Source organism: Macaca thibetana, chromosome 4 (assembly GCF_024542745.1).
Source record: "Macaca thibetana thibetana isolate TM-01 chromosome 4, ASM2454274v1, whole genome shotgun sequence".
NCBI classification, from domain to species: Eukaryota; Metazoa; Chordata; class Mammalia; order Primates; family Cercopithecidae; genus Macaca; species Macaca thibetana.
The window spans coordinates 126296575-126323123 of NC_065581.1; the positions used below are offsets into that span (position 1 = coordinate 126296575).

Sequence of the window (26549 nt, forward strand, 5' to 3'; positions counted from 1 at the left end):
AAATGGAGTTTGGGTGAAAGGTAGAAAAAAAAAAAAACAAGAGAATGTCTATTTATGTAAGTGTTAAGATAAAATCATGGCAAGAGAAAGGAAAGAAGCAATGTGGTCTTGGTGTGCAGGCTTGAAATCAAAGAGCATTTGAGTTGTGTAAGCAAAGCAATGAACAGTTAAAAGTTTTAGATGAGAAAGGTAGTGAAAGTGAGATGAGCTATTTGCTTTAATATAACCGGTAAGTATCTAGTATCTCAAAAGGGTTGAAATGATTGCATTTCACTTTACAAAGGAGTTTAGGAGGGAATTGGCAGGGGTTGGTCACTAAGGGATAGCAAGAGTCACTTAGGAATACATACATGGCTTATGAATACAGTGATGGATATGAATTACCCTCTTCTTTGTTGGATTGTGCTAAGTATTGAAATGAACTTGTTTTTGTAAGGAAATAAAATATTAGAGATTAGTATGTACCCAAAGCTAAACGTATTCTGTTTTGATAGCAGAAAGGAAACAGCCATTTTGGAATGACTGGGCTCTGAAGATGATGTAAAGGTGTGCATGGATTGTGTGTAATCAAAACCACTTGGACAAAGCAAACATTGTTTATTATTAGAAAATGTTTAATTTTTAAAGAAATGGTGAACATGATCTTTCCAAGTAAGAAAGGGTTGATTCAAAAGAAGACTAACAATGAATTCGGTAAATCAGGAGGGTGTGGGCATGACAGGGAGCAATTCCCTTCAATAGGTATTAAGTGCCTACCAAGTACAAAGAACATTGCCAGACCTTGCAGTGGATTTCAGTGTACCCAAGCCATAGTCCTGCCCTCAAGGAGCTTAGTGGAGGGGAATGTGGGTATGGAATGTGTGGTGTGGTTAACATAATAAATGGGTAATACTAGTAACTCAAATGGCGTTGGGGTACCAGCACAGAGAAAGAAAGATAATTTGGTTATGGAGTGGGATGGATAGAAAATGTTACAGGAAGGAGGTAGGTCTTCAGATGGGTCATGAAAGAAGGAAGGGTGTAATTTTATTTATTTATTTATTTATTTATTTTGAGATAGTCTTTCTCTGTCATCCAGGTTGGAGTACAGTGGCTCACAGCAACCTCCCCCTCCCAGGTTCAAGCAATTCTCCTGCCTCAGCCTCCCAAATATCTGGCATTACAGGTGCCCGCCACCATGCCCGGCTAATTTTTGTATTTTTAGTAGAGATGGGGTTTCACCGTGTTGGCCAGGCCAGTCTGGAACTCCTGACCTCGTGATCGGCCCACCTCAGCCTCCCAAAGTGCTGGGATTACAGGTGCGAGCCACTGCGCCCGGCTGGAAGGGTGTAATTTTAATAGGCAAACATAGATTACAACATGATCTTGTGAGAGAGAGAAAAGCAAAAGGATAGAGGTAGGAAAGCCCAGTCTAGGTTGGCCAAAGTAAGTTTGGCGGGGGAAGGTTGGGGTTATATATTATGGAGAATCTTGAATGCTGGACTTAGAAGTTTGTTCTTTAAAATATAATAAAACTATAGGGAACTGTACTTTAGGACTGCTAATCTGTGTAGGAGTCGAGGAAGACCGCAGAAGAATTTATCGTAAATAACATTTCATTCATCGAACCAACAAATATATATTGACACTGTGCTTTAGGAGTTGCTCTAGGTGCTGGGAATATAAGAGGCCTTCCTTATTCTCTGGACTATCATTCTTTTGGGAGAAACACAATAAATAACAGTAGAGTGCTCAAGGAAGGCCTCTGAAAGCATGACATTTAAGGTGAAGCCTGAATGACAGAAGAGGTCTGAGGGGAAAACATACTGAAGATACAGCAAGTGCATATTTAAGGGCTTTACTGACATACTGGTGAAGGATGAAATAATGTATTTTTTAGTAATTAATTTCCCTTGGTGACTACTCAGTTGTCTTAATACCTTGAGTCATTTTGCCAGATAACAAGATCTTTTATAAAGCTATTTTATATATATACACACACACACATATATATACACACACATATATACACACACACACATATATATACACACACACACTATATAATAATTCCTCGATGGCCTTAGAATAATTTTTTTTCTGGGCACCCAGTGTCTTAGGCAGCTGGAACTCTCTAGGACCATTATATATTTGGGAAGGCAGGTTAATATATAATAATGCCTGTATGTAAGATCTTTCATGAAACTTGGTCTTACCCTTCTTTCCCACCCTGCCCTTAACCTACTTGCTAAAGAACACAAAGGGACATTATTGCAGTCTTGCCATTTATTTTATTGCCATTTTTCCAGTATTACGAATACCTTTGGGACAGAACATGCAAATAGGTGGTCCAAGTGTTATGTTTGGTCTGCATACTTTTAAAAGATGATTTTGAGTCCACACTAGCATTTGAAAGTGGGAATATATTATAGAAAATTCTGTGTATCCAACTCTACAAAAATCTCTTCATGGCGTCTTTAGGCAAGTATTCTTCAATAGCAGCAGTCAGCTAGAGTTGAACAGCAGCTGCTTCCTTTACACCTGCACTCCATAGTTCACTACTTTCCTCACCTTGCCAGTTTCACTAATTCATATTAATTGCTTGCTCCCATAAGACATGGTTTTCAGTGGCTGCTTTAAGGGAGGTGTAGTACACAGTGGTGGGATCAAAACCAAGAATTCCTTTTATCACTGTCCTCTGTTTTCACTCTGTGATAGCATTTCTCAAAGTATGGTCTCCAGACCCTGGTCTGTGAGGTCCAAGTTATTTTCATAACAATAGTATTATTAATTACCTTTTTTACTGCGCTGACACTTGCATTGATGGTATAAAAGTCATGGCAGATAAAACTTTTGGTTTCTTGGCACAAATCAAGGCGTAGCACCAGACTGTGCTAATATTGTATGCTGGACTGCCAAGCAGTTTTACTTAAGAAAGTGCTTTGAGCCGGGTGTGGTGGCTCACGCCCAGCACTTTGGGAGGCGGAGGCGGGTGGATCATGAGAGGTCAGGAGATCGAGACCATCCTGGCTAACACGATGAAACCCTTTCTCTACTAAAAAGTACAAAAAATTAGCCGGGCGTGGTGGCGTGTGCCTGTAATCCCAGCTACTTGGGAAGCTGAGGTGGGAGAATGGCGTGAACCTGGGAGGCAGAGCTTGCAGTGAGCTGAGATCGCACCACTGCACTCCAGCCTGGGCGACAAAAAAATAATGCCATTTGAGTAGCAATAAAAATTACTAATTTTATTAAAATTTGACCCTAAGCATACATCTTTTTAATATTTTATGTGATAAAATGCTAAATGTGAATAAAACACTTCAGTTCCATAATGCCTGTCTTGAGAAGTACTTACATTATTGTGTGTGTCGAGAGCTAAAGTAACTACTTTTTTCATGAACATCATTTTTCTTGAAAGAATAGCTGACTTAAGTATTGGGCAGACAGGTTCTTGAAAATGAAGGAAGTGAGCCTGCCATTTAAGGAAAACAGGTGATGTTCTTTGTTGCTAATGATAAAATTCAAGCTTTCCATTGAAAATTATAATTTTAAAGAACTTTTATCTGCTACCATGTACAGATACTTCCCAACACTTAATGACTTTTCTGGTGAGATCAGTGGTGATATTAACAAAAATATGTCACATTTAGAAAAGTTTGTTGATATGGTTTCGGATTTATATTGAAATTAACCTTTAAGTACCACTTGTTGAATTTTGATGTAGTATCAAAAAATAATAATCAAAATTACCTAAAAAGCTATCTAAATACTCCTTTTCCAGCATGTATCTGTGCGAAGTGTGCATTTTCTCTACACTTTAAACGAAGCAGTGTATCACAATAAATTGAATAAAAAGGCAGATAAGAGAACCTTTTCCTAAGCTAGACATTAAGGAAATTTTCACATTTGTAAAATAATATACTCTTCTCACTTGTTTTTTTTTTTTTTTTTTCCAGTTTTGGAGAATAGTTTTTTGTATAAAACTGTGTTATATGTAATAGGATTATTGTTTTACGTGAATTTATTGATACTTTTTGATTTCCCGTTTTAAATTCTCATATGGTAATATCAATAAATATAACCCATAAAAACAAGAACTTAGGGAATGGAGTCCTCAATAGTTTTTTAAAGTATGTGTAAGGGATCCTAAGACCAAAATTACTAAGAATCACTGCTCTAGAGTCTACAACATTGAATCCCAAAGTGTTTTATATAAAGCATCTGATACATGGACCATTGATTCTAAAGCATTTTTGTAGGTATTAAACCAAAAGGGGGTTCGTTTCTAGATGGTAGGATTTTTTAAAATTACGTCTTGTGGGCTAAAAATGCATTCTGAAATCTCCAAAGAGGCTGTTACATACCTCAGCTTACTCGACTACAACTTCAACTGGACTGATGTTGTTTGGAATACATTTTGAAACTACTGCTCCATAAGCAAGCACCGTTGAAGTTTTGTCTATTTATGTCTTGGAGGCATATGGGAACAGGGAGTCTTCATACTGCCCTGGCATTGAATCCTAACTCTGCCACTTACTAGCCTCAGTTTTCTTTACTATGAACTGGGGAAAATGCTAGCCAACATTATCGGATTGTTCGGAGCATTAAGTAGAGTAACAAGTAAACACTCCTAATAATAGGTATTTGCTATAATTGTTCCCTCCTTTATTGTAGATGTGAATCTTCATTACAAGGATTCCCATGTTACTTAAGCTAGTGAGTCAGAATTGTGTGACCTAGTCTAACAAGTTAGTAGAACAATAGAAGTTATATAGTGATTGGCTAGCCAGTGTTGTACATTTATAAGTCGATCAGACTAGGCTTTTAAGCCACCAAAAAACATAGCATGCTCACTGACCCAGTTCCATTTGAACTGAATAATTTTTATGAAAATGAAAGCAGTAGAATGAACTTCTCATTTTTAACCTGTTAATGACTGAAAAGGGAAGATCCTAATTTTGATTCCATTTTGTTATATTAAACTCATTCATAAAATTTCATTTTGGAAAGGATGTTGGCAGCTTATCTCAGTGTGGTGTATAGTTCCAGTACATTTGTCATCGTGTCTTTTGAGTTTTTTTGTTTTGTGATTCAGGTCATGGATTCAGGCGCTTAAACGTAATTGGACATCTACTTGACTTTGGTCTTTTCTCTTTTTTTTTTTTTTTTTGTCTTTGGTCTTTTCTCACCTGGAATAAGAAGTCACTTCTGTGTACCTTTATTGTTCTTAGCATTCCCTGCAGTCTCATTCTGAGCATAGGAACAGAGAGCCTCACTATGCATTTAACCAGTCTTGCTGTCACTATGTGCAAGACACTGAAAAATCAAAACATGCTTCAGGACTTCTTGAGGGTACTTGTCCTGAGGAAGCTGACATTATCCTGGCAAAAAGACTAGGTACAGCATGTCATGGTGGAAGAAGAAAGGCATACATTTTTATTATAACTCTGCCCTTTATTGGGCCCTCTGGCCTTAGGCAAGTTGCTTTTCTCTTTTTTCCTCAGTAAAATGATAGTACCAGTTCCACTCCATTATTTTTAAGAATTAGATGGGAACACCTTGAGTGTTCAGCACTGTGTCTAGCATTGTGTGTGCTCGATGAATGTTCACCTCCCCCCCATTTTTGTATTTCTGGAAATAAAAATAGATTGCTCATGTAGTTTGCTCCTTGGAGATTTCTTTGGGTCCTTATTAAAGAACTATTCTTGTTTTATAGTTTTAAAAACTCATTTCTTTTTTTTTTTTTTTTTTGAGACGGAGTCTTGCTCTGTCGCCCAGGCTGGAGTGCAGTGGCGCAATCTCTGTTCACTGCAAGCTCCGCCTCCCGGGTTTACGCCATTCTCCTGCCTCAGCCGGACAAGTAGCTGGGGTTACAGGCGCCCGCCACCACGCCCGGCTAAATTTTTTGTATTTTTAGTGGAGACGGGGTTTCACGGTGTTAGCCAGGATGGTCTCGATCTCCTGATCTCGTGATCCGCCCGTCTCGGCCTCCGGAAGTGCTGGGATTACAGGCGGGCTCATTTCTGTTTTTAAGTCTGTGGCATGCAAGGCAAAAGGACAACACCTAGAGACTGCTGATAGAGCAAAAAACGATAGTTTGGCAACAACAAAAAAGTCACAGATTATTACAAAGAACAATACAAAAACTCTGTTAATAGTGTTATTTTATTATGTGAAAAAAAAAATTCCACTTTTTTTTTTTTTTTTTTTTTTTTTTTTTTGAGACAGAGTCTTGCTCTGTCCGCCAGGCTGGAGTGCAGTGGAGCGATCTTGGCTCACTGCAAGCTCCGCCTCCTGGGTTCATGCCATTCTCCTGCCTCATCCTCCTGAGTAGCTGGGGCTACAGGCGCCCACCACCTCGTCTGGCTAATTTTTTTTGTATTTTTAGTAGAGACGGGGTTTCACTGTGTTAGCCAGGGTGGTCTCGATCCCCTGACCTTGTGATCCGCCTGCCTGGGCCTCCCAAAGTGCTGGAATTACAGGCATGAACCACCGCGCCCGGCCACATTCCACTTTTTTTTAAGGCCTGGAGTACATAATTGCAGTATCCTACAATGTACTATGTTTTCAAAATTTGCATTGTCAAAAATCTATACGCTTTTGTTCTCACTCATAAGTGGGAGTTGAACCGTGATAACACCTGGACACAGAGAGGGGAACAACACACACCACAGCCTGTTGGAGGGTGGGGGGCGAGGGGAGGGAACTTAGAGGACAGGTCAATAGATGCAGCAAACCACCATGGCACACGTATACCTATGTGACAAACCTGCACGTTCTGCCATGTATCCTGAAACTTAAAGTAAAAATGGTTTCCATAAAAATAATTGCTGCTCATGGTTTTAAAAAGTCAGATAGTTCACAAGAACTTACAATAAAAGCAACCATTTCCTCTACATTCCCCTTTCCTGTACTACTTAGTGTTGTTTCCTGCAAAACCACTTCAAACTTTATTAAACTCTTTCTTCAGTGATTACTTCCATATCTCTTAAAACCCCACTTTATCTAGATTCATCAGTTATAGACATTATCCAAATATAGGAAGTAAATGAAGATTTCATTCAAGTTACTTCTCTGTATTCCCTCAATTTTCATGTCAGGTCCTCTGTTACCTTTAAAACTTTTCTTTCTTCTTGTCCTGTTGATGCGTATTTTAAGTTGAGAATGTGAGCCAATGCCTTTTCCTTTCACCTTTCTTATACTTCTGCTCAGTTTCTTAGCAGTACTTTCACATATGTAATATTAACATTTATATTGTTCTGTAACCATAATTAATTGTTTAATATGTTTTGACTTTAGGTTGAATATAAAAGTTGAAAATGAACCAAAAATATTCATGCGATGACTATATAAATATTTTCATGGCAGAGCTGGGTATTCAGTAGTGTACTATGCTTACAGCTTTTCTGCTGGGTTTCTTAACTGTCTTTCCTTTTTTCTCACACTGTTTGCCTTCATAGCCGTTGAGTTCTTCTTCCTCTTTATTTTTCCTTAAGCTTCCTCCTGGAGACTTCTGTCATTATCCTTTGATCTGCAGTGGTGGCTCTGTAGGCTGGTTGCGTAGCTGACATCCTGCAACTTTTTTTCTTTGCTTTCTTGGCATGTATCTACTTTTCCTGGAAGCTGTGTCTTCACACTTTACTGAATAACATTCTTCAATATTTTTCCAAGAATGGGTTCATAGGAGATAAACATTTAAAGATTTCTGACTGGTTGAAAGTGTCCATTCTTTCCATAATCTTGATGATAGTTTGGATAGAATTCTAGGTTGAAAATTTTTTTTTCTTAGAACTCTCTGGATATTACTTTATTGTTTTCTGATATTCAGTGTTACTGCTAAGTCTGATTCCAGTTTACTCGATATTTCTTACATGATTAACACTTCTCTGCCATCTCTAATGTTCTCCCCCATCTCTAAATGTTTTAGGATCTTTGTTTTCTCCTTGCTGTTCTGAAGTTCACAATAATGTGTTTAGGAATTTTTTGGTTCATTTTGAACACTCAGTGGATCTTCACAGTCTGAAAACTTGTGTCCTTTAGCTTTGGGCAAAATCTCTTTAATTATTTACTCTTCTGTTTTCTCTGTATTCTTTGTAAGACCTTTTTTAAATAAAAATTTGGTCCTTCTAGATGAATTCTTTATTTTTTTTTTTGTATTTTTCTAATTTACCTTTAATCTTCCTACTTCTGGAGACATTTTTCTCTATTTTATCTTCCAGTGTTTCTATTGAACTTTGTATATTTCAAGATACCTTGCTCTCTGATTGTTCTTTTAACATAGTATCTTGTTCTTGTTTTACGAGTGGAGTATTTTCTAAAATCTATCAGAGAATACGCACTAGAGTATTTTTAAGGTTCTTTCCCTCTGTGTGGTTTTTTTTTCTGTTCGTAAATTTGGCAGCCCTCTTCAACTTTATAGGCTTTCCCAGATGCTTTTTGAGCTTTGGTAAGCTGTTCATATTTACGGATGAGACAATAGAAAAACCGACTGAGTTCTGTGTACTTGGGTGTCGCTTATCTTTTTTTGAAGGGCTGGGGAATAGCTTCTTAAAAGGCTGTCTTACTTTAGGTGGGGTGGGTCAGGTGCTGATCCTTAATTGGGATTAGTAAGTTCTGGAAAGACTTAACAGGGGCAACAACAAAGTCTATACCAGCTGTCCTAGTTTTTCTCTAACATTTCATTCTTTTAGATATACCACCATCCGGTGCTTGTTTGTCTGTTTGCTTTTGTTTAGAGGGTAGGGTATGGTTGCTAGTATCTGTGAGCAGCAGTAGAAATGGGGATCTTTATTCTCTGTCCTAGTCCCATCCCTAGTCATACCCAGGATTTCTGGGTGAGTCTCTGAATTTTGTTGGGCAAGTTGGTTCTTCTCCACGGGTATTCTTGGCACTCATTTCTTCCACCTTACTTCATTAGTCACTATTCTGTTTTCTAATTGCAAAAAATTATTGAAATTTTCTGTCAGCTAACTTCCCCTTTATTATTGTGGGTTTATTCCCTTACTGTCGTTTTTAATGAGTCCTGAAGGGAGAGCAGGTAAAATCCTGGGCTCAGAAGTTGTGAATGCTTAGGAAGACATGAGAGCATCTATTTTAGAAGGCTTTCCATCAGAAATTATAACACTCATATTAGTGCGTAAAGGCATTAACTCTTGGCTCTCAAGAAAATGTGGTTTTCAAAAATGACTTAGTCTTTGAAGTCTCTATATAAAGTCCACTATGATCAGGGTATTAAATGGAAAGTAATAATGATATTTCTGGGCCAGATACTTGTTGAAATGCTTTATTGAATACAGTCTCATTGAATGCTCACAGCAACTGCATGAGGTAGTGTATTATTTTCCTCAGTTAATATATGAGGGAACTGAGGCATAGTAAAGTTGGGTTCTTGCTGAAGTACTGTATGAACAACATAAAACATGATTTCCTAGCCGTGTTGATCTGTACAGGAGTCAAGTGAACTACAGTCTAGTTTATCTTTTTTCCTAGAAGTTAGTGGCTTTTTGGTAAATATTATGGAATGAAACATTGAGAAAAGAAGTACTGACTTCTCTAGGCTGATACTCCTTGGTAAAGCCAGTAAAGTTAAGGAAAACATTAACTTTCCTCTCTTGTCTCAGACCACAGAGCCAGGATTTTGTGCTGGTCAGTTAGATGTAATACTCACTTACAGTTTTTAGTACTTGACTGTTACTTACACACACACAACTTTGTTTTGTTTTTGTTTTTTTTGGGGGGGGGACGGAGTCTTGCTCTGTTGCCCATGCTGGAGTGCAGTGGCGTGATCTCATCTCACTGCAAGCCCCGCCTCCCAGCTTCATGCCATTCTCCTGCCTTGGCCTCCTCCCGAGTATCTGGGACTACAGGCACCCACCACCACGCCCGGCTAATTTTTTTTTGTATTTTGAGTAGAGACGGGGTTTCACTGTGTTAGCCAGGATGGTCTCGATCTCCTGACCTCATGATCCAACCGTCTCAGCCTCCCAAAGTGCTGGGATTACAGACGTGAGTCACCGCGCCTGGCCTTTTTTTTTTTTTTTAATTTCAAGAGATGGGGTTTCATTCTGTTGCCCAAGCTGGAGTATAGTAGCATGGTTCCTAGGTCACTGTAGTCTGGAGCTCCTGGGCTCAAGTGATCTTCCCACCTCAGCTTCCCTAGTAGCTAGCACTACAGGTGTGCCATCACACCCAGCTTTTACATATATATATATTTATTTCTTGTAGAAACAAGGTGTCACCATGTTGCCCAGGCTGATCTTGAAATGCTGGCCTCAAGCAATCCTCCTGCCTCAGCAAAATATTGGGATTACAGGCATGAGCCATTGTACCTGGTGGACTGTGGTGGAAAGCATATTCCATTTCTAGAGATTTGTTCTATAGTTGTACAAGTGCACAAAGACATGCACAGAATTGTTTACGATATTATTTGTAATAGAACACTGGGAAAACCTAAATATCCATCAATAGGAGATTGGTTAATTTGTGATAGGCACATCCATCCACACGATGAAATGCTTTATAAAAAAATGAGATGTATGCAGATAGAGAAAGATCTTTGAGTAATACATGAAAAAAATCATGTACAGTGACCCTACTTGTGTAAGATGTGTGCTTGTGTGTTTGTATACATGTAGAAAAAAATTAGAATATATGAAAGGAAGTGTTCCTTTAAGTTTACCAATGTGGTAGGTTTATTACAAGTTGCTTTCAGATTTATATTGCATAGCTAATAGGATACCTCGGGATTAAAAAGTTACCTGTCTTATGTAATCACCCTTTATTTTCATTTTATTTAAAATAATTAATAATTGTATATATTCCTGGGATACATAGCGATGTTTCAAATATATAATGCGAGCTTGTCCAGCTTGCAGCCCACAAGCTGCATGTGGCCCAGGATAGCTTTGAATGCAGCCCAACATAAATTAGTAAACTTTCTTAAAACATCATGAGATTTTTTTTGTGTGTGATTCTTTTTTTTTTTAAGCTCATCAGCTATTGTTAGTTTTAGTGTATTTTATATGTGGCTCAAAACAGTTCTTCTTCCAGTGTGGCCCAGGGAAGCCAAAAGATTGGATACCCCTAATATAACGTATAGTGATGAAATCAGGGTAATTAGCATATCCATCATCTCAAACATTTATCATTTCTTTGTGTTAGGAACATTCAATATCCTTCTCCTAGCTATGTGAAACTATATATTATTGTTAACTGTGGCCATCCTAGAGTGGTAGAACTTATTCCTCCTATCTAGTTGTAATTTTGTATCCCTTAACAAATCTCTCCTTATTCCTCCGTTTGTCTACCCTTCCTAGCATGTGGTATACTCTGTTCGCCGTTTTGCTTCTGTGAGATCAGGTTTTTTTTTTTTTTTATAGCTTCCACGTATGAGTTTAACTTTCTGTTCCCTGGCTTTTATTTCACCTAACATAATGTCCTCCAGTTCCATCCATGTTGCCATGAATGACAGGATTTCATTCTTTTTTATGGCTGAATAGTATTCCATGGCATATTATAGCACATTTTCTTTATCCACTTATCTGTTGTTGGACATCTGAATTAATTTCATATCTTGGCTATTGTGAATAGTACCACAGTAAACATGGGGGTACAATGGCTCTCTGATACGATGATTTCTTTCCTTTCGATAAATTCTCAGTAGTAGGATTGCTGGTAGTTCTATTTGTAGCTTTTTGAGGGACTTCATACTGTTCTCCATAGTGGTTATAACTAGTTTGCATTCCCACCAGAAGTAGATGAGTTCCCTTTTTTCTGCATCCTCACCAGCATTTGTTTTTGTTTGTTTGTTTGTTTTTATAATAGCCAGCCTACCTGGGGTGAGATGATACCTCATTGTGGTTTGATTTGCATTTCCCTGATGATTAGTAGTGATGAGCAGGTTTTCACATATTTGTTGACCATGCATATGACTTGCTTTGAGAAATGTCTTTTGGGATCATTTGCCCATTTTTAAATCAGTTTTTTATTTATTTTTTGCTGTTGAGATATTTCAGCTCCTTGTATATTTTAGATATTAATCTCCTGTTGAATGGTTAGTGTCCAGATATTTTCTTACATTCTGTAAGTTGTCTTTTACTCTGTTGATTGCTTTCTTTGCTGTGCAGAAGTTTTTAGTTTGATACAATCCCATTTGTTTATTTTTGCTTTTGTTGCCTATGCTTTTGAGGTCTTATTTATAAAATATTTGCCCATACTGATGTACTGAAGCATTTCCTATATGTTTTCTTCTAGTAGTTTTATTATTTGGGGTGCTGTATTTAGGTATTAGATGCATTTTGAGTTGATTTTTATATAGGGTAAGAGGTGGGCATCTAATTGCATTCATAAAATATGTAATTTGGCCCGGTGTGGTGGTTCACACCTGTAATCCCAGCACTATGGGAAGCCGAGGTGGGCAAATCACCTGAGGTCGGGAGTTTGAGACGAGCCTGACCAACATGGAGAAACCCCATCTCTACTATAAATACAAAATTAGCCAGGCATGGTGGAGCGTGCCTGTAATCCCAGCTACTCGGGAGTCTGAAGCAGGAGAATCACTTCAACGCAGGAGGTGGAGGTTGCATTGAGCCGAGATTGCGCCATTGCATTCCAGCCTGGGTGACAAGAGCGAAACTCCGTCTCAAAAAAAAAAAAAACCTCTCTCTCTCTCTCTCTCTCTCTCTCTCTATCTCCCTATTTCATATGGATATCCAGTTTTCCCAGCACTGTTTGTTGAAGAGACTGTCCTTTCCCCAGTGAATGTTCTTGGCACCTTTGTCAAAAATCAGTTGGCTGTAGGCTGAGTGTGGTGGCTTATGCCTGTAATTCTAGCACTTTGGGAAACTGAGGCAGGCGGATCACATGAGGTCAGGAGATCAAGACCAGCCGGGCCAACATGGTGAAACTACGTCTCTACTAAAAATACAAAAATTAGCCAGGGGTGTTGGTGGACACCTGTAATCCCAGCTACTCAGGAGGCTGAGGCAGGAGAATTGCTTGTACCCAAGAGGTGGAGGTTGCAGTCAGCCAAGATCACACCGTTGCACTCCAGCTCTAGGTGACAGAGCAAGAGTCCGTCTCGGGCGGGGGGCGGGGAAAGAAAAAAACTACTGATTTTTGTATATTGGTTTTGTTATCTTGCAACTTTACTGAATTTATTAGATCTGAGGGTTTTTTGGTAGAGTCTTTAGATTTTTCCATTTATATAAGATCATGTCATCTGCAAACAGGGACAGTTTGACTTCTTCCTTTGGATGCCCTTTCTTTCTCTTGCCTAATTGCCCTGGCTAGGAGGAATTGTTACGTCTGATGGGGAATATAGGAACTTTAAATTCTATATCCTTAACTACTATTTTATTTTACCATGAGCATGTATATTTTATAACATTAAAAAAAAAGCATGATAGTTTCCAGTATTATAGCAACAATCACCAACTGGCCTTTGGTGATTTAGATTTCCTTGGTGAGTTAGAAATCTAATGGGAACAGTTTGGGAATCTGTATCCTAACAGGTATTTCTTTTTTTTTTTTGAGACGGAGTCTCGCTCTGTCACCCAGGCTGGAGTACAGTGGCACGATCTTGGCTCACTGCAACCTCCACCTCCTGGGTTTAAGTGATTCTCCTGCCTCAGCCTCCCGAGTAGTTGGGATTACAGGCGTGCACCACCACACCTGGCTAATTTTTGTATTTTTAGTAGAGGCGGGGTTTCACCACGTTGGTCAGGCTGGTCTCGATCTCCTGACCTCGTGATCCGCCCGCCTCAGCCTTCCAAAGTGCTGGGATTACAGGCGTGAGCCGCCGCTCCCGATCCTAACAGGTATTTCAAGTGGTCCCCATGGTCAGATAACTGTGCTAGAGAAAGAGTGAACTGCATACAAATATGCATAATTAAGATTAAGAGGAAATTACCATAAAAGGAAATTAAAAGAATGGGATTGCTTTGAATGATGCTCAACTAAGAAATTGTAAAATTTGGAGATGATAAATGATTCTCTAGGAAATTATCAAATCTTAGAGATAGTAAACCTAGCTTATTTCAGATAGAATGGAAGAAACTGAAAAACATATGAGAGCTATTGCCTCACCTGTATCACTGGTGAATTATTTCAAATCTTCATGAAACACCTAATTCCTAATCTATTTAAAGTATTTCAGAGCAGAGAGAAAAAAGTAGTTTGCAAGTTCTGCTGAAAAAGCCAGTATAACACCAACTCCAAAGCATGGCAAAGATTATGTATGCTTTGAAACTTAATTATTCTAAGATTGTGGTTAAAATATTTTATAAGTATTATTTGGGAAAGTAATACACCATGTCTAAATGAAATTCATTCCACGAATCAAAGGATGGTTCTATGTTAGGAAATCTGTTAATATACTTAGTAATATCAGTGGGCCAAAGAGAAAATTATGGTCTTTTAGTTTTCTGCACAAAATCCACATATGATAAAATTAACATCTTTAAGTGGTTTTTGAAAATATAAAACCCAAAACAAGATTCTTAGAAGAACAGAACTAGAACTAGCTTTTTGTTTGTTTTGTTTTGTTTTGAGACGGAGTTTCCCCCTTGTTGTCCAGGCTGGAGTGTAATGGCACAACCTTGGCTCACTGCAACCTCTGCCCCCCGGGTTCAAGTGATTCCCCTGCCTCAGCCCCCTGAGTAGCTGGGATTAGAGGCGTGTGAGGCATGTGCCACCACACCCAGTGGTAATTTTGTATTTTTAGTAGAGACAAGGTTTCTCCATGTTGGTCAGGCTGAACTCGAACTCCTGACCTCGTGATCCGCCCGCCTCGGCTCCCAAAGTGCTGTGATTACAGGCGTGAGCCACCGCTCCCGGCCTTAAGAGTTTCTTTAACCAAAGGTGTTGGCAGAGTGTTAGCCTGTATCATGCTTAATGATAAAACACTAGAAGTGATCTTGTTAAAGTTTGGAACAAGACCATAAATCAATTGCTATCCCAAATAAAATCTCAGTTTATTCTGACAAATGATTCTAAGGATTATTTAGAAGAATAAATATATGAGGATAATTCAGAAATTTCTAAACAGCAAAAAAATCGAGGGTGGACTAATCCTATCAGATGTTTAAATATTATAAAGCTAAAGTAATTAAAACACTGGGTTACAGCTCCAGGACTAGCATACAAAACTGTAACATAAGGAGCCCAGAAATAAACACATGTAAATATAGGAGTTGCTTTTCAAGTTAATGGAGAAAAGAGTTTTTTAATAAATGGTTAACTTTTTCTTTTTTTTGCGGGGGAGACAGAGTCTTGTTCTGTTGCCCAGGCTTAAGTGAAGTAGCACCATCATAGCTTACTGCAGCCTCAAACTTGTAGGCAAAAGTGATCCTCCCACCTCAGCCTCCTGAGTAGTTGGGACCTCAGGCATGTGCCACCACATCCAGTTAATTTTTAACTCAATTTTTTTTTCATATAGATGAGATCTCACCATGTTGCCAGGGCTGGTCTTGAACTCCTCCTGGCCTCAAGCAGTCCTCCTACCTTGGCCTCCCAGAGTGTTGCAATTACAGGCATGACCCACTGCTCCTGGCCTCAATGGTTAACTATTGAGGAGGATCAAAAGGATATCTGGTTTGCTTCTCATTCCAAAATAAATTCCAGTTTTGTCAGATTTGGATATTTTCAATATTAATCATAAACATTCTAGAAGAAAACATGTATAAAGACCTTTTTTCTAAGTCTAGCAAACTCAAAAGTCCTAAAAGGGGGAAATTATAAGCTTGTATAAAAATTGAAAATTCTGTATCACCAAAACAGCTTTTTTGGAAAAAACAGATAAACTAGAAAACAACGTGTACAGTATGATCTGGCTTCTGCCTAAGTCATCAGCTCCATCTGCTGCATTCCCTCCTCCCCATCAATCCTACACACACTTAAACTACACACACTTACAGCTACACTCCGGTCTTTCCTTCCTGAGGGTGCTCAGTAAATAGTCATTGAATAAATGAATTAATTCTGTGAGAGTTTGCAGGTCAATATGTATGATATAATGAAACCTTTTTTTAATGAGACGGAGTTTCAGTCTGTCACCCAGTCTGGAGGGCAGTGGCTTGATCTCGGCTCACTGCATCCTCCACCTCCTGGGTTCAAATAATCCTCCCACCTCAGCCTCCCGAGTAGTTAGAATTACCAGTGTACACCACCACACCTGGCTAACTTTTGTATTTTTAGTAGAGATGGATTTCACCGTGTTGGCCAGACTGGTCTTGAACTCTTTTTTTTTTTTTCTGAGATAGAGTCTTGCTCTGTCGCCCAGGCTGGAGTGCAGTGGCATGATCTCAGCTCACTGCAAGCTCCACCTCCCGGGTTCACGCCATTCTCCTTCCTCAGCCTCCCGAGTAGCTGGGACTATAGGTGCCCACCACCACACCCGGCTAATTTTTTGTATTTTTAGTAGAGATGGGGTTTCACCGTGTTAGCCAGGATGGTCTCGATCTCCTGGCCTCGTGATCCACCTGCCTCGGCCTCCCAGAGTGCTGGGATTACAGGCATGAGCCACCATGCCTGGCCCAAGTGATTGGCCTGGGCCGCCTTGGCCTCCCAGAGTGCTGTGATTACAGGCATGAACCACGGTCCCCGGCCATAATAAAACTTCTTAAAATGAATAAAGAAGATTAACAATCCATTAAAAATTGCCAGAGAACAAGTTGGGCAAGTCAGGAAATTTTTTTGCATTTCTATGCAAATGACTAACAAATATAGAACTTTTAATAAATACCAATTAAAACAGCATTGAGATTCTGTCTCCCTTCTTGAACACTGCCTCCTCATTTCTAACCATTTCCTTGGTGTCTTCCCAAAATGTCAACAAACCATACTGTGAACTCCTTTTAGGTCTTCCCTCTGTCTAGCAGATACCTGGCATACATTAGATGCATTGTTATATAAACAAAAGTATCTGAGATATGTAATGATCCTCTGCGAGGCGTCAAGTGGGCAGAAAAGAGTAGAGGATTGAGGCCGGGTGGCCTTCCTTTTTTAACTCTCCTTTTCCTCATAGTTCCCTTAATGGTGTAGCCTGCCTCTTTATTCTCTTAGCCCTTTTAAATTTCTTCAGAAGGACATGCTCCTTAGTGGCAGGAACAGGAACTTCTTTGAGTGCTGGTCAGCCAGCAAAAATGACTCTTTTTGTGTATGTAAACAAATGGTCATTATTGTTGTGATACAATTGCTTAATCATTAATAGGTGCTTTTTTTTGAAGTCCTGTGAATACTTTTCTTCAGACTTAATACCACAGCGTCTCAGATACTTTATCTTCCTTTGAGCGTTTTGGAAAAACAGACTAAAACTGCTCTCTCTATACAAAAATTTGTATTATTTGAAAAGATACAACAGGGATACTTAGTGTTTAAGATAAGATTATAATATCTGCATAGTAGAAACCTCCAGCTTTTAGAGTTACAATTTTGTAATCTGAAATCCTATTTTTCTAATGTAATATTTACTTGCGCTAGCAAGTCTGGAAATACTTGTTGAAAGACTGGAATGATTAATGTAGATCCTTGAACACTTTCATGCTTTAAATAAAAGGACAGACAAATTTTGTTCATTTTAAAGAACAGTAGTGTAGCCATATTAAATACATTTGGAAAATAAGAGGGAAAAATCCAACTCTTAATCTCACCTAAAAAATTGTGATAGACTTTTTTTTAATAGTTTCCAAATTTGTGTTTTTATGGTTAAAATTATGTATATTGCCTTTCTTCCCCACTTGATGAATCCTTAGCATTTTTCCATGTTGTTACGTCATTTAAAGACTATCACTTTAAATGGCTGCATAATTGTCTCTTAGTCACATGGTTGTATTGTATGTGCAGTGCTTATGAAGAAGAGCGGGTGGTACGTTGTTTCTTTAAACATGTGACTCGTAACAAAAAATTTTTTCTGAGAGAATTGCTAATTGTATGGATTTTGATAAGTAGGCGAACGGTGACCTTACTGCAAAACGGTGACTTTTTGTTTGTAAACATATGAACCTGAAACTTGAGGAAGTTGGTTGTCAGTTGTGTTAAACCATCTATTAGATAGATATTTTGAGACGTTACAAACAAGTTGGGTAGCTGCTTATTTTTGAAGGGAGAATTTTGTCGTGAATCTTAATGTTAACATTATGTTATCTTATAGATCATGGAGCTTTGTGGTGCAACAAGACTTGGTTATTTTGGAAGAAGTCAGTTCTACATTGCTTTGAAACTTGTAGCTGTTGCCCAGTCTGGTTTCCCTTTAAGAGTGGAAAGTATAAATACAGGTAAATATAGAGTACACTAGTAACTGAAAGAAAATAGGCTTCTATTACAAATGAAGTCAAGTCAATAGAACCCTTGTGTCTTTCTGATCTTATAGTGGCATTTGTGACCTTGAGTGAAGTGTCGTGACTTTATTCCCACTACCTTGCATTTCTCACTTGAAAATACTAGAAAAATATGTCTGTCTTTTATTACAGCATAGTATATGTACTTCATCTGTGTTTGACTGTATGTACTGTTCAAATGGCAAATTTTTAAGAATTTACTAAAAGTTGTTTAGAAATATTTTAAACGAATAGTTTTATTAAGGTAAATGATAAATTATAGTGACCATCTTCATATATAGCATCCCTGTTTTCTTCATTTCTAATAAAACAACATTATACTTTGTATTTTTGTTTGTTTGTTTGGGAAGGCTATGGAGGCTCCAGTTGAAATTAAGAAGTAACAGTTAACCTAAACTTTTTGATTGATAGAGACAATATTAAAATATTGGCAGACTAAAATCTAGTTTCAGACATCTGACCGCATTACAATTTTGTATTAGTCCGTTTTTACACTGCTATAAAGAAATCCCTGAGACTGGGTAATGTATAAACAAGAGAGGTTTAATTGACTCACTTCCGCATGACTTGGGAGGCCACAGGAAACCTACAATCATGGCAGAAGGTGAATGGAAAGCAAGGCATGTCTTACATGGCCACAGGAGAGAGAGAGAGAGCGCAAGGGGGAATTGCCACAGACATTTAAACCATCCGATCTCATGAGAACTCACTCACTATCACAAGAACAGCAATGGGGGAATTGCCCCCATGATCTGATCACCTCCCATGTGGGAATTACAATTCGAGATGAGATTTGGGTGGGAACACAGAGTCAAACCATATCAAAGTGTTACATCATCAGATAATTTGTTTTTCAAGTATTTAGAGACTTGTTGATGTGAAAGAAGATAGAAAGTCTACAAAGATAGGCACTTAAATGCAGAGGGTTCTTTCGTTTTTATAGAGTAAAGGGGAAAGAGAAAAATTAAGATTTTTAAAATAATCTGTACAGAAAAATTGCTGTAAAATTCTGTAAATATCAGAATTTGTAGAAATAGTTTTAAGTACCAGTTTAGTTTATTGGTCAGCAGAGGTTTTCATTGTAGACCTCTAGTTTCCCACACATCTTTCTTCTAGTGTTGGGAGTTTACATTCTTTTCAGGTAATTTTGAATTCTCTTACATGTATATTGAATAAGCTTAATAGTTTCCCTCCTTCATGTGGAGGTTCTAAAGAGAGACAGAGGTAATCATATAATGGAGGTAAGTACACTTTCCTCTGAAATGATTCTGTAGCTGTATTTTTTCTGGTCTAAAAGTATCACTTATGATTTACCTGCAAACAGTTTTTCAGTCCTTCCTCTTTCTCCTCTATTTAAAATTGAATGTAGAATAGAATACTGTGTACCATGTTTTTGGTAGGTGAACAGTAAGGTATTTTTAGGAATTTCTGCCATGAAAATTTCTAAATCTAGTCTCAGACTTAGTGACATATTCTGTGTTTTACTTAGAGGTCTAAAAGCTTACTTTAAAGACCCGGTGTGAGTAGAAGCAGCCTAGGCTTTGGGGTCTGACTGACCTAGGTTTAGATCCTGTCAGTTACTACGAGCATGACCTTGCCATCATGAAACTTCAGTTTTCTTTTCTGTAAATAGGGACTTTGCAGGCGTACTGTGGTTACGAGGTGAAATAAATATTCAATGACAAGTGTAGGGCTAAACATACATAGACATTTGATATAGCCATTGTTATCACTCACTAGAAGGACAATTTGGTTTTATTACTTCTTTCTAGGTAAGAGTCTCCCTAAATAATGTAAGGGAGATTATGGTCCATATTTTGTGGTGATAGACATTTTGTGCCTTTTGTTTCTGTATCCATTTTTACAAAAATTCTGATATCTAATTCATGTCTTTAGTTTTTAATGTATATGTCCTTTTTTATTTTAAAGTAATGATTATTTTGTGGTTAACAGTAAAGGACCTTCCTCTGCCAAGATTTGTTGCTTCAAAAAATGAACAGGAATCTCGCCATGCAGCCTCATATTCTTCAGATTCTGAAAATCAAGGGTCATATTCTGGTGTAATTCCCCCACCACCTGGCAGGGGGCAAGTGAAAAAGGGATCCGTAAGCCATGATACGGTTCAGCCTCGTACATCTGCAGATGTACAGGTAATCACATGCATGTAAATATTAGCAGTTGATGCCCTGTGCAAACGCTTCACTAAAACATTTATTGGTAGCTTAATAATTAACATGTCTCCTTAAAATTACAATTTTAAAATACTGTTCTTTTCTAGGAACCTGCCTCCCCAGTTGTTTCACCACAGCAATCCCCACCAACTTCTCCACACACATGGAGGAAGCACAGCCGTCACCCCAGTGGTGGGAATAGTGAGAGGCCTCTTGCGGGACCTGGGCCATTTTGGTCTCCCTTTGGTGAAGCACAATCAGGTATTTAGAGATTTATTGATTAGAGTGTCATTGTGTTGCCCAGGCTGGTCTTGCAATCCTGGGTTCAAATGATCCTCCTGCCTCAGCCTCCTGAGTAGGTGGGGATTATAGGCTTGTGCCACAGAACCTGGCTTAGAGATTTTTTAAAAATAGCAATTATTTAGGGTTGTAAATTGAAGGAAACTTGATAATATTCCTTCAGGAGTTGCCTTCAAGACAGTTTTTAATTGTAAGTTAAGTTAAATAAAAGCAAAAGCCAACTATGGAGATTTATAAGTGGATACATTGCTTTGAAAAGTGGTAATTGCATTTATGTGTATCTATGATGCTTAGACACATTTATGGATACCAGATTCTCTAAAGGTAAAATGAATAATTATTTCCCAGAATATTATGTATAAATTACATAAATTTTATTGACAAGGAGAGCACAAAATAATTGAAGATATTTACATGAGGTATAATTTCTAATTGAACAGAAAAGATTCCATTTTGGAAATTGTTAGATTTCTTCAGAGTAAGAGTTTGAAAGAAAACTTCCTGATAACTTAAGTTTTTTCCTCAAACATGAGTCAGCATGTTTACCCATTCTCCTTATAGGTTCTTCTGCTGGTGATGCAGTGTGGTCAGGGCATTCCCCACCTCCACCTCAAGAAAACTGGGTCAGTTTTGCAGATACTCCACCAACCAGTACTCTTTTAACCATGCATCCTGCTTCTGTCCAGGTGTGACATTTTATTGGTATTGCATTTTTATTTGCTTCATTCAGAGTATTGCTCCAGTCATCATTTTTATATTTTGCTGTTGCAGATTTTATAAATGCAAATCCATTCATTTATTTAAAAGCAAAATTCTGCTCTGTGCATTTCAAATCTGTTATCATTGGAATGTTTCAGCTGATTTTATTTCAGTTTCTGATTTCCTAGTGAAGTTTTGAAAGGTTTCTGCATCTGGAAATATATTTGCTTGGCTTTTTTAGCACATTTTCATAACTTTCTGTTGCTTGCATAATTGCTGTCATTCTACTCATTTCTATAATCATTGTGCAAAAACATATCCAATAATCTGACTGTAACAGATATGTGGTTTTACATTTTAAATATCCACAAAAAGCAAATTTTATTTTCAAAGATAAATAACCTAGCAATCTTGGTCCATATAATCATGTAGGTAGATACTGTACTGAGGAAAAAATGTTTCATTACAGGACCAGACAACAGTACGAACTGTAGCATCAGCTACATCTGCCATTGAAATTCGTAGGCAATCCAGTAGTTATGATGATCCCTGGAAAATAACAGATGAACAAAGACAGTATTATGTAAATCAGTTTAAAACCATTCAGCCTGATCTAAACGGATTTATTCCAGGTGAGTTGTTGAAAACAGAAGTTCTTCTAGATGGGACAGGACAGTCTCAATTTCATAATCTCAAAGATACTGTTTTATTGGTCATAGATTTTAATTATAAAATAATTACCAGATTATTTGTCTAAAAAGAATTTATAATCACTGGGAGCCAAAAACATGACATATTCACATATTAAAAATATCTTTTCCCAGTTAAAAAAGTCTAAGACTCTTACATTCTGTTGGTGGATCCGTAAGTTCAGAATAACATTAAACAACACTGTTTTAATATTTCAGGATCTGCAGCTAAAGAGTTTTTTACAAAATCAAAACTTCCTATTCTTGAACTTTCTCATATTTGGTAAGTGTGGTATATCATTAGTTGGGTGACTGGGTTGTTTCCAAGGAGTTTCTAGCAGATAGATTTTAGAGCCTTAAAAAATAAACAACTAACCCTTCAAGAATGCTGTCAAAGAACTCAGTATTTCCTTACAATAGCCAGCTTCTCTCTCATTCTGCAGAAAAGAAATAAGTGATACTGATACAGTAGTTCTTTGTAAAGAGCTAAAATTCTTTAAGCTGTATCAGCTGTCTTTTTGTTGCATGAGATAAAAGTTAGTTTGCACATACATGGTTATATTTATCCCATTGGTGTTTTATCAAGTTTAGTTAAGTCCTATACCATGCCATAACTTTAGGAATGGTGTTAGCTTCCATTTAACCAGAGACTTAAGAATAGCTGTGTTGGAATATGGTTGGAATTGGCCATTAGAACACAAAGTGTAATCACAAATTACTTTATAAAAACAGGCGGGGGCCGAGCACGGTGGCGCATGCCTGTTATCTTAGCACTTTGGGAGGCCGAGGCAGGCGAACTGCCTGAACTCAGGAGTTTGAGACCATCCTGGGCAACACGGCGAAACCCTGTCTCTACAAAAAAATTAGCCGGGCATGGTAGCACATGCCTGTAATCCCGACTACTGGGGAGGCTGAGGCACGAGAATCGCTTGAACCCGGGAGGTGGAGGTTGCAGTGAGCCAAGATTGCGCCACTTCACTCCAGCCAAGGTGACAGAACGAGACTCTGTCTCAAAAAAAACAAAAACAAACAGAAAACACAGGCTGGGAGTTGTGGTTCACGCCTGTAATTCCAGCACTTTGGGAAGCCGAGGCAGGCAGATTGCTTGAGCCCAGGAGTTCAAGACCAACCTGAGCAACATGATGAAACCCCGTCTCTACAAAAAATTAAAAAATTAGCAAGGTGTGGTGGTGCAAGCCTGTAGTCCTGGATACTTGGGAGGCTTACATGGGAGGATTGCTTGAGTCCAGGAGGCAGAGTTTTCAGTGAGCTGAGATCATACCACAGCACTGTAGCCTGGGCAACAGAGTGAGACTCTGTCTCAAAAATAAGTAAAAAACGATTATCAAATAAACATAAATGTTAATTCCAGTGTGTATCAATGTATTTCTCTATATTCTAAATCATTTTTAATAGGTTTTTGGTAGCATAGAGTGTTTAGTACAAGGTAGGTAGATAACACCTAAACCTGAAAACTCAAAAACTAGTAATATATGCATGCTATTTATAGTTTAAGGCAATCAAGACAAAAGTGGTTGTCTGTGTATCTAGGAAAGGGCATAGACAGCAAGGTGGAGTGGCTGTATTTCTGTTTTAAGCCTTGCAGTTCTACTCAGTCATTTAAAGTATGTACATGTTGGCCGGGCGCAGTGGCTCACGCTTGTAATCCCAGCACTTTAGGAGCCTGAGGCAGGTGGATCACATGAGGTCAGGAGTTTGAGACCAGCCTGGCCAAAATTAGCCGGGCATGGTGGCGTGTGCCCGTAATCCCAGCTACTCAGGAAGCTGAGGCGGGAGGTGGAGGTTGCAGTGAGCTAAAGCTCATGCCACTGCACTCCAGCCTGGGCGACAGAGCAAGACTCCATCTCAAAAAAATATAAACAAAAAATAAAGTACATACGTGGTGAATTTTGATAACATAAAAAGCAAACTTTTAAAAAATGTCACTAATTTATTACATGTGCCTTCTAAAAATGCATGTGAGTTACAGGTCATTCTTTTTGATGACCTTAATTATTGGGGCCACTTTTTAGAGAATTTCAAACACACAGGAAAGCTTAATAGTACCATAAACCCTCACATACTACCACCTAGATTCTGCAGGTAACATTTTGCTACATTTGCTGTATTACACATCTTTCCGTGTATGGGATTTTTATAATTACTGAGTTTTTGCACTTTCTCATGGAAAATATTTCTCTTGCTTCTTTTTGAGAAATGAAAGGATCCAAAGCGGAATGTGATTATATACACAATAAACTTATCTTCTAGGGAACTCTCAGACTTTGATAAAGATGGTGCATTGACACTGGATGAGTTTTGTGCTGCTTTTCATCTGGTGGTTGCTAGGAAGAATGGCTATGATTTACCAGAAAAACTTCCTGAAAGCTTAATGCCCAAACTGATTGATTTGGAAGATTCAGCAGGTAAGACTGGGAGCTAAAGAGAGCTGTTTGCATGCCTTGATAAACATAGTGCTTGATTCTGAAAGAAAAATCAAGATAGAGGTTAACCAGAGCTTAATACCCAAGGTATTTCATCAAGTGTACATAGATTTGTCATCAGAATAGGATGTATGAGCCAAACTTGGATTTGTCTTATTCAGTCTACTTTTAAAAATAAAGATAAGTAATATATACCACTATTTTACCTTTATATTTGTGGCTTGCCAAGATTTGAAGAGCATTTCAGTGTCTTGTTATTTTGCTATCCTTTAATTGTGATAAATATTGTCTCAAGTGGGTAAAGTAACCCATCTTCATTATAAACATTTTTCTCTTTAATACGTCTTAATTTGTTGAAGGGAAATTACCTGGTTCATCATTAGACCTTTACAGTTGTGAGCATTTTTCTTTAAAATGCCAAGCTCTCTTCTGCAGACTCAAAGAAATCTGGAGTTTTTGTGTTTGATTTTAGAGAATGCTGTGTTGTTAACAAGAATGCAAAGTGCTCGTATTTATTGGGACCTTTCTTTCTTTCTTCCTTCTCTTTTTTTTTTTGAGATGGAGTCTCGTTCTGTCACCAGGCTGGAGTGCAGTGGCATGATCTCGGCTCACTGCAGTTTCCACCTCCCGGGTTCAAGCGATTCTCCTGCCTCAGCCTCCTGAGTAGCTGGGACTACAGGCACACGCCACCATGCCCAGCAAATTTTTGTATTTTTAGTAGAGACGGGGTTTCACCACGTTGGCCAGGATGGTCTGTATCTCTTGACCTCATGATCTGCCTGCCTCGGCCTACCAAAGTGCTGGGATTACAGGCGTGAGCCACCATGCCCGGCCTGGACCTTTCTTTAAAAAGAAAAAGAATATCAAGGGCTAAAAATTAGTACATTTTTCTTAAATTCTGAGTGAATAAAAGGAAATCTAATGTTTAATTCTTAATGAGTCTAATTAAAATAAATTATTGTCTTCAGTGTTTCTATCTAAATTCTCATTTGGATGTGATGATGGAAAGAATTTGATACTTTTAAAAGGGAAGTTCAAATAGAATTTGGCTCTCAAAAGGGCATTTTTCTATCAGGCAGCATCTTTTTAACCTAAAAATATACATGTCTGACTTAGTTGTCTAAATTACACAGAAGGAATCAGATGCATGAAATTACTGTCACAAAGAGAACAGTCTCCTTGGAGTCAATAATCTGAATGTGCTTCTAGTTTTGCTAATTTCGCCTGTGACCTTGGGCAAGTTCTAATCATTTACTGTATTTTTCCCTTCTGTTTCTCCACCTGAAATGTGGATTTGATGCCATTCACATTTCAGGACCTGAATTGTACACTGACCTTTTATCAACCAATAGGTTGATTCTAAAAATATGGCATTGATTTTAATTTCTTAAGCACATTTTTCTATGATAATCCTAGCATTTGGGGATTATTTCAGGTAGTTGTGAAGCATCAGCCTCTTACTTGAGCTGAAAGCTTAGTATCTTTATTAGGTAATTTTGATTCAAAGTACTTTGATTTACCTACTTAAGAAATAAAAACAACTTCTTTGTTAAACACCTATGATAGCAACCAAAAGAGAGAAGAAAATGTGGTAACTTCACACTTTCAGTATCATTGATTTAGAAATTGGACTTGTACCTAGAGCTTTTATATGACTTCAAGCCTTTGAAAACCGACAGCACAATAATACAAGAAACTAATTTAAATGAAGTTTAATGTCTTGTAGGTGATTTTGTAGAGGCTTGTCTGCTTCTGTTGTCTGCTATATTTGTCAGTGAATCTGGCTTTTGCATGCATTTATTGGGTTTCTTTTTCCTTTATTTAATTTAAATAAAAATCAAGTTCTTTGTAAATTTGATCTATAAGGTTGATGGTTCAGGAAGTTTTTTTCTGGGCGTTTATCTTTTTGTCTAATTTTACACCTATTAGATC

The 26549-nt window shown here is 38.0% G+C and overlaps 2 protein-coding genes across 10 annotated transcripts in view; one reads left to right on the forward strand and one right to left on the reverse strand.

Annotated features, from left to right (window-relative positions):
- ABRACL (ABRA C-terminal like) overlaps positions 1 to 26549 on the reverse strand; it is a 564811-nt gene that overhangs the window by 81061 nt on the left and 457201 nt on the right. The gene's annotated exons all lie outside the window — the stretch shown is intronic.
- Positions 1 to 26549, forward strand: part of REPS1 (RALBP1 associated Eps domain containing 1) — an 84997-nt gene that overhangs the window by 24049 nt on the left and 34399 nt on the right. For 5 of the 6 annotated variants that reach the window (XM_050787350.1, XM_050787351.1, XM_050787352.1 and 2 more), the window contains exons 2-8: positions 18128 to 18251; positions 20268 to 20464; positions 20593 to 20746; positions 21347 to 21471; positions 21954 to 22116; positions 22393 to 22456; positions 24445 to 24599. In XM_050787350.1, the coding sequence (XP_050643307.1) occupies positions 18128 to 18251; positions 20268 to 20464; positions 20593 to 20746; positions 21347 to 21471; positions 21954 to 22116; positions 22393 to 22456; positions 24445 to 24599 (982 nt within the window). The remainder of the gene's footprint in view (positions 1 to 18127; positions 18252 to 20267; positions 20465 to 20592; positions 20747 to 21346; positions 21472 to 21953; positions 22117 to 22392; positions 22457 to 24444; positions 24600 to 26549) is intronic. The other variant, XM_050787353.1, reaches the window with a different exon arrangement.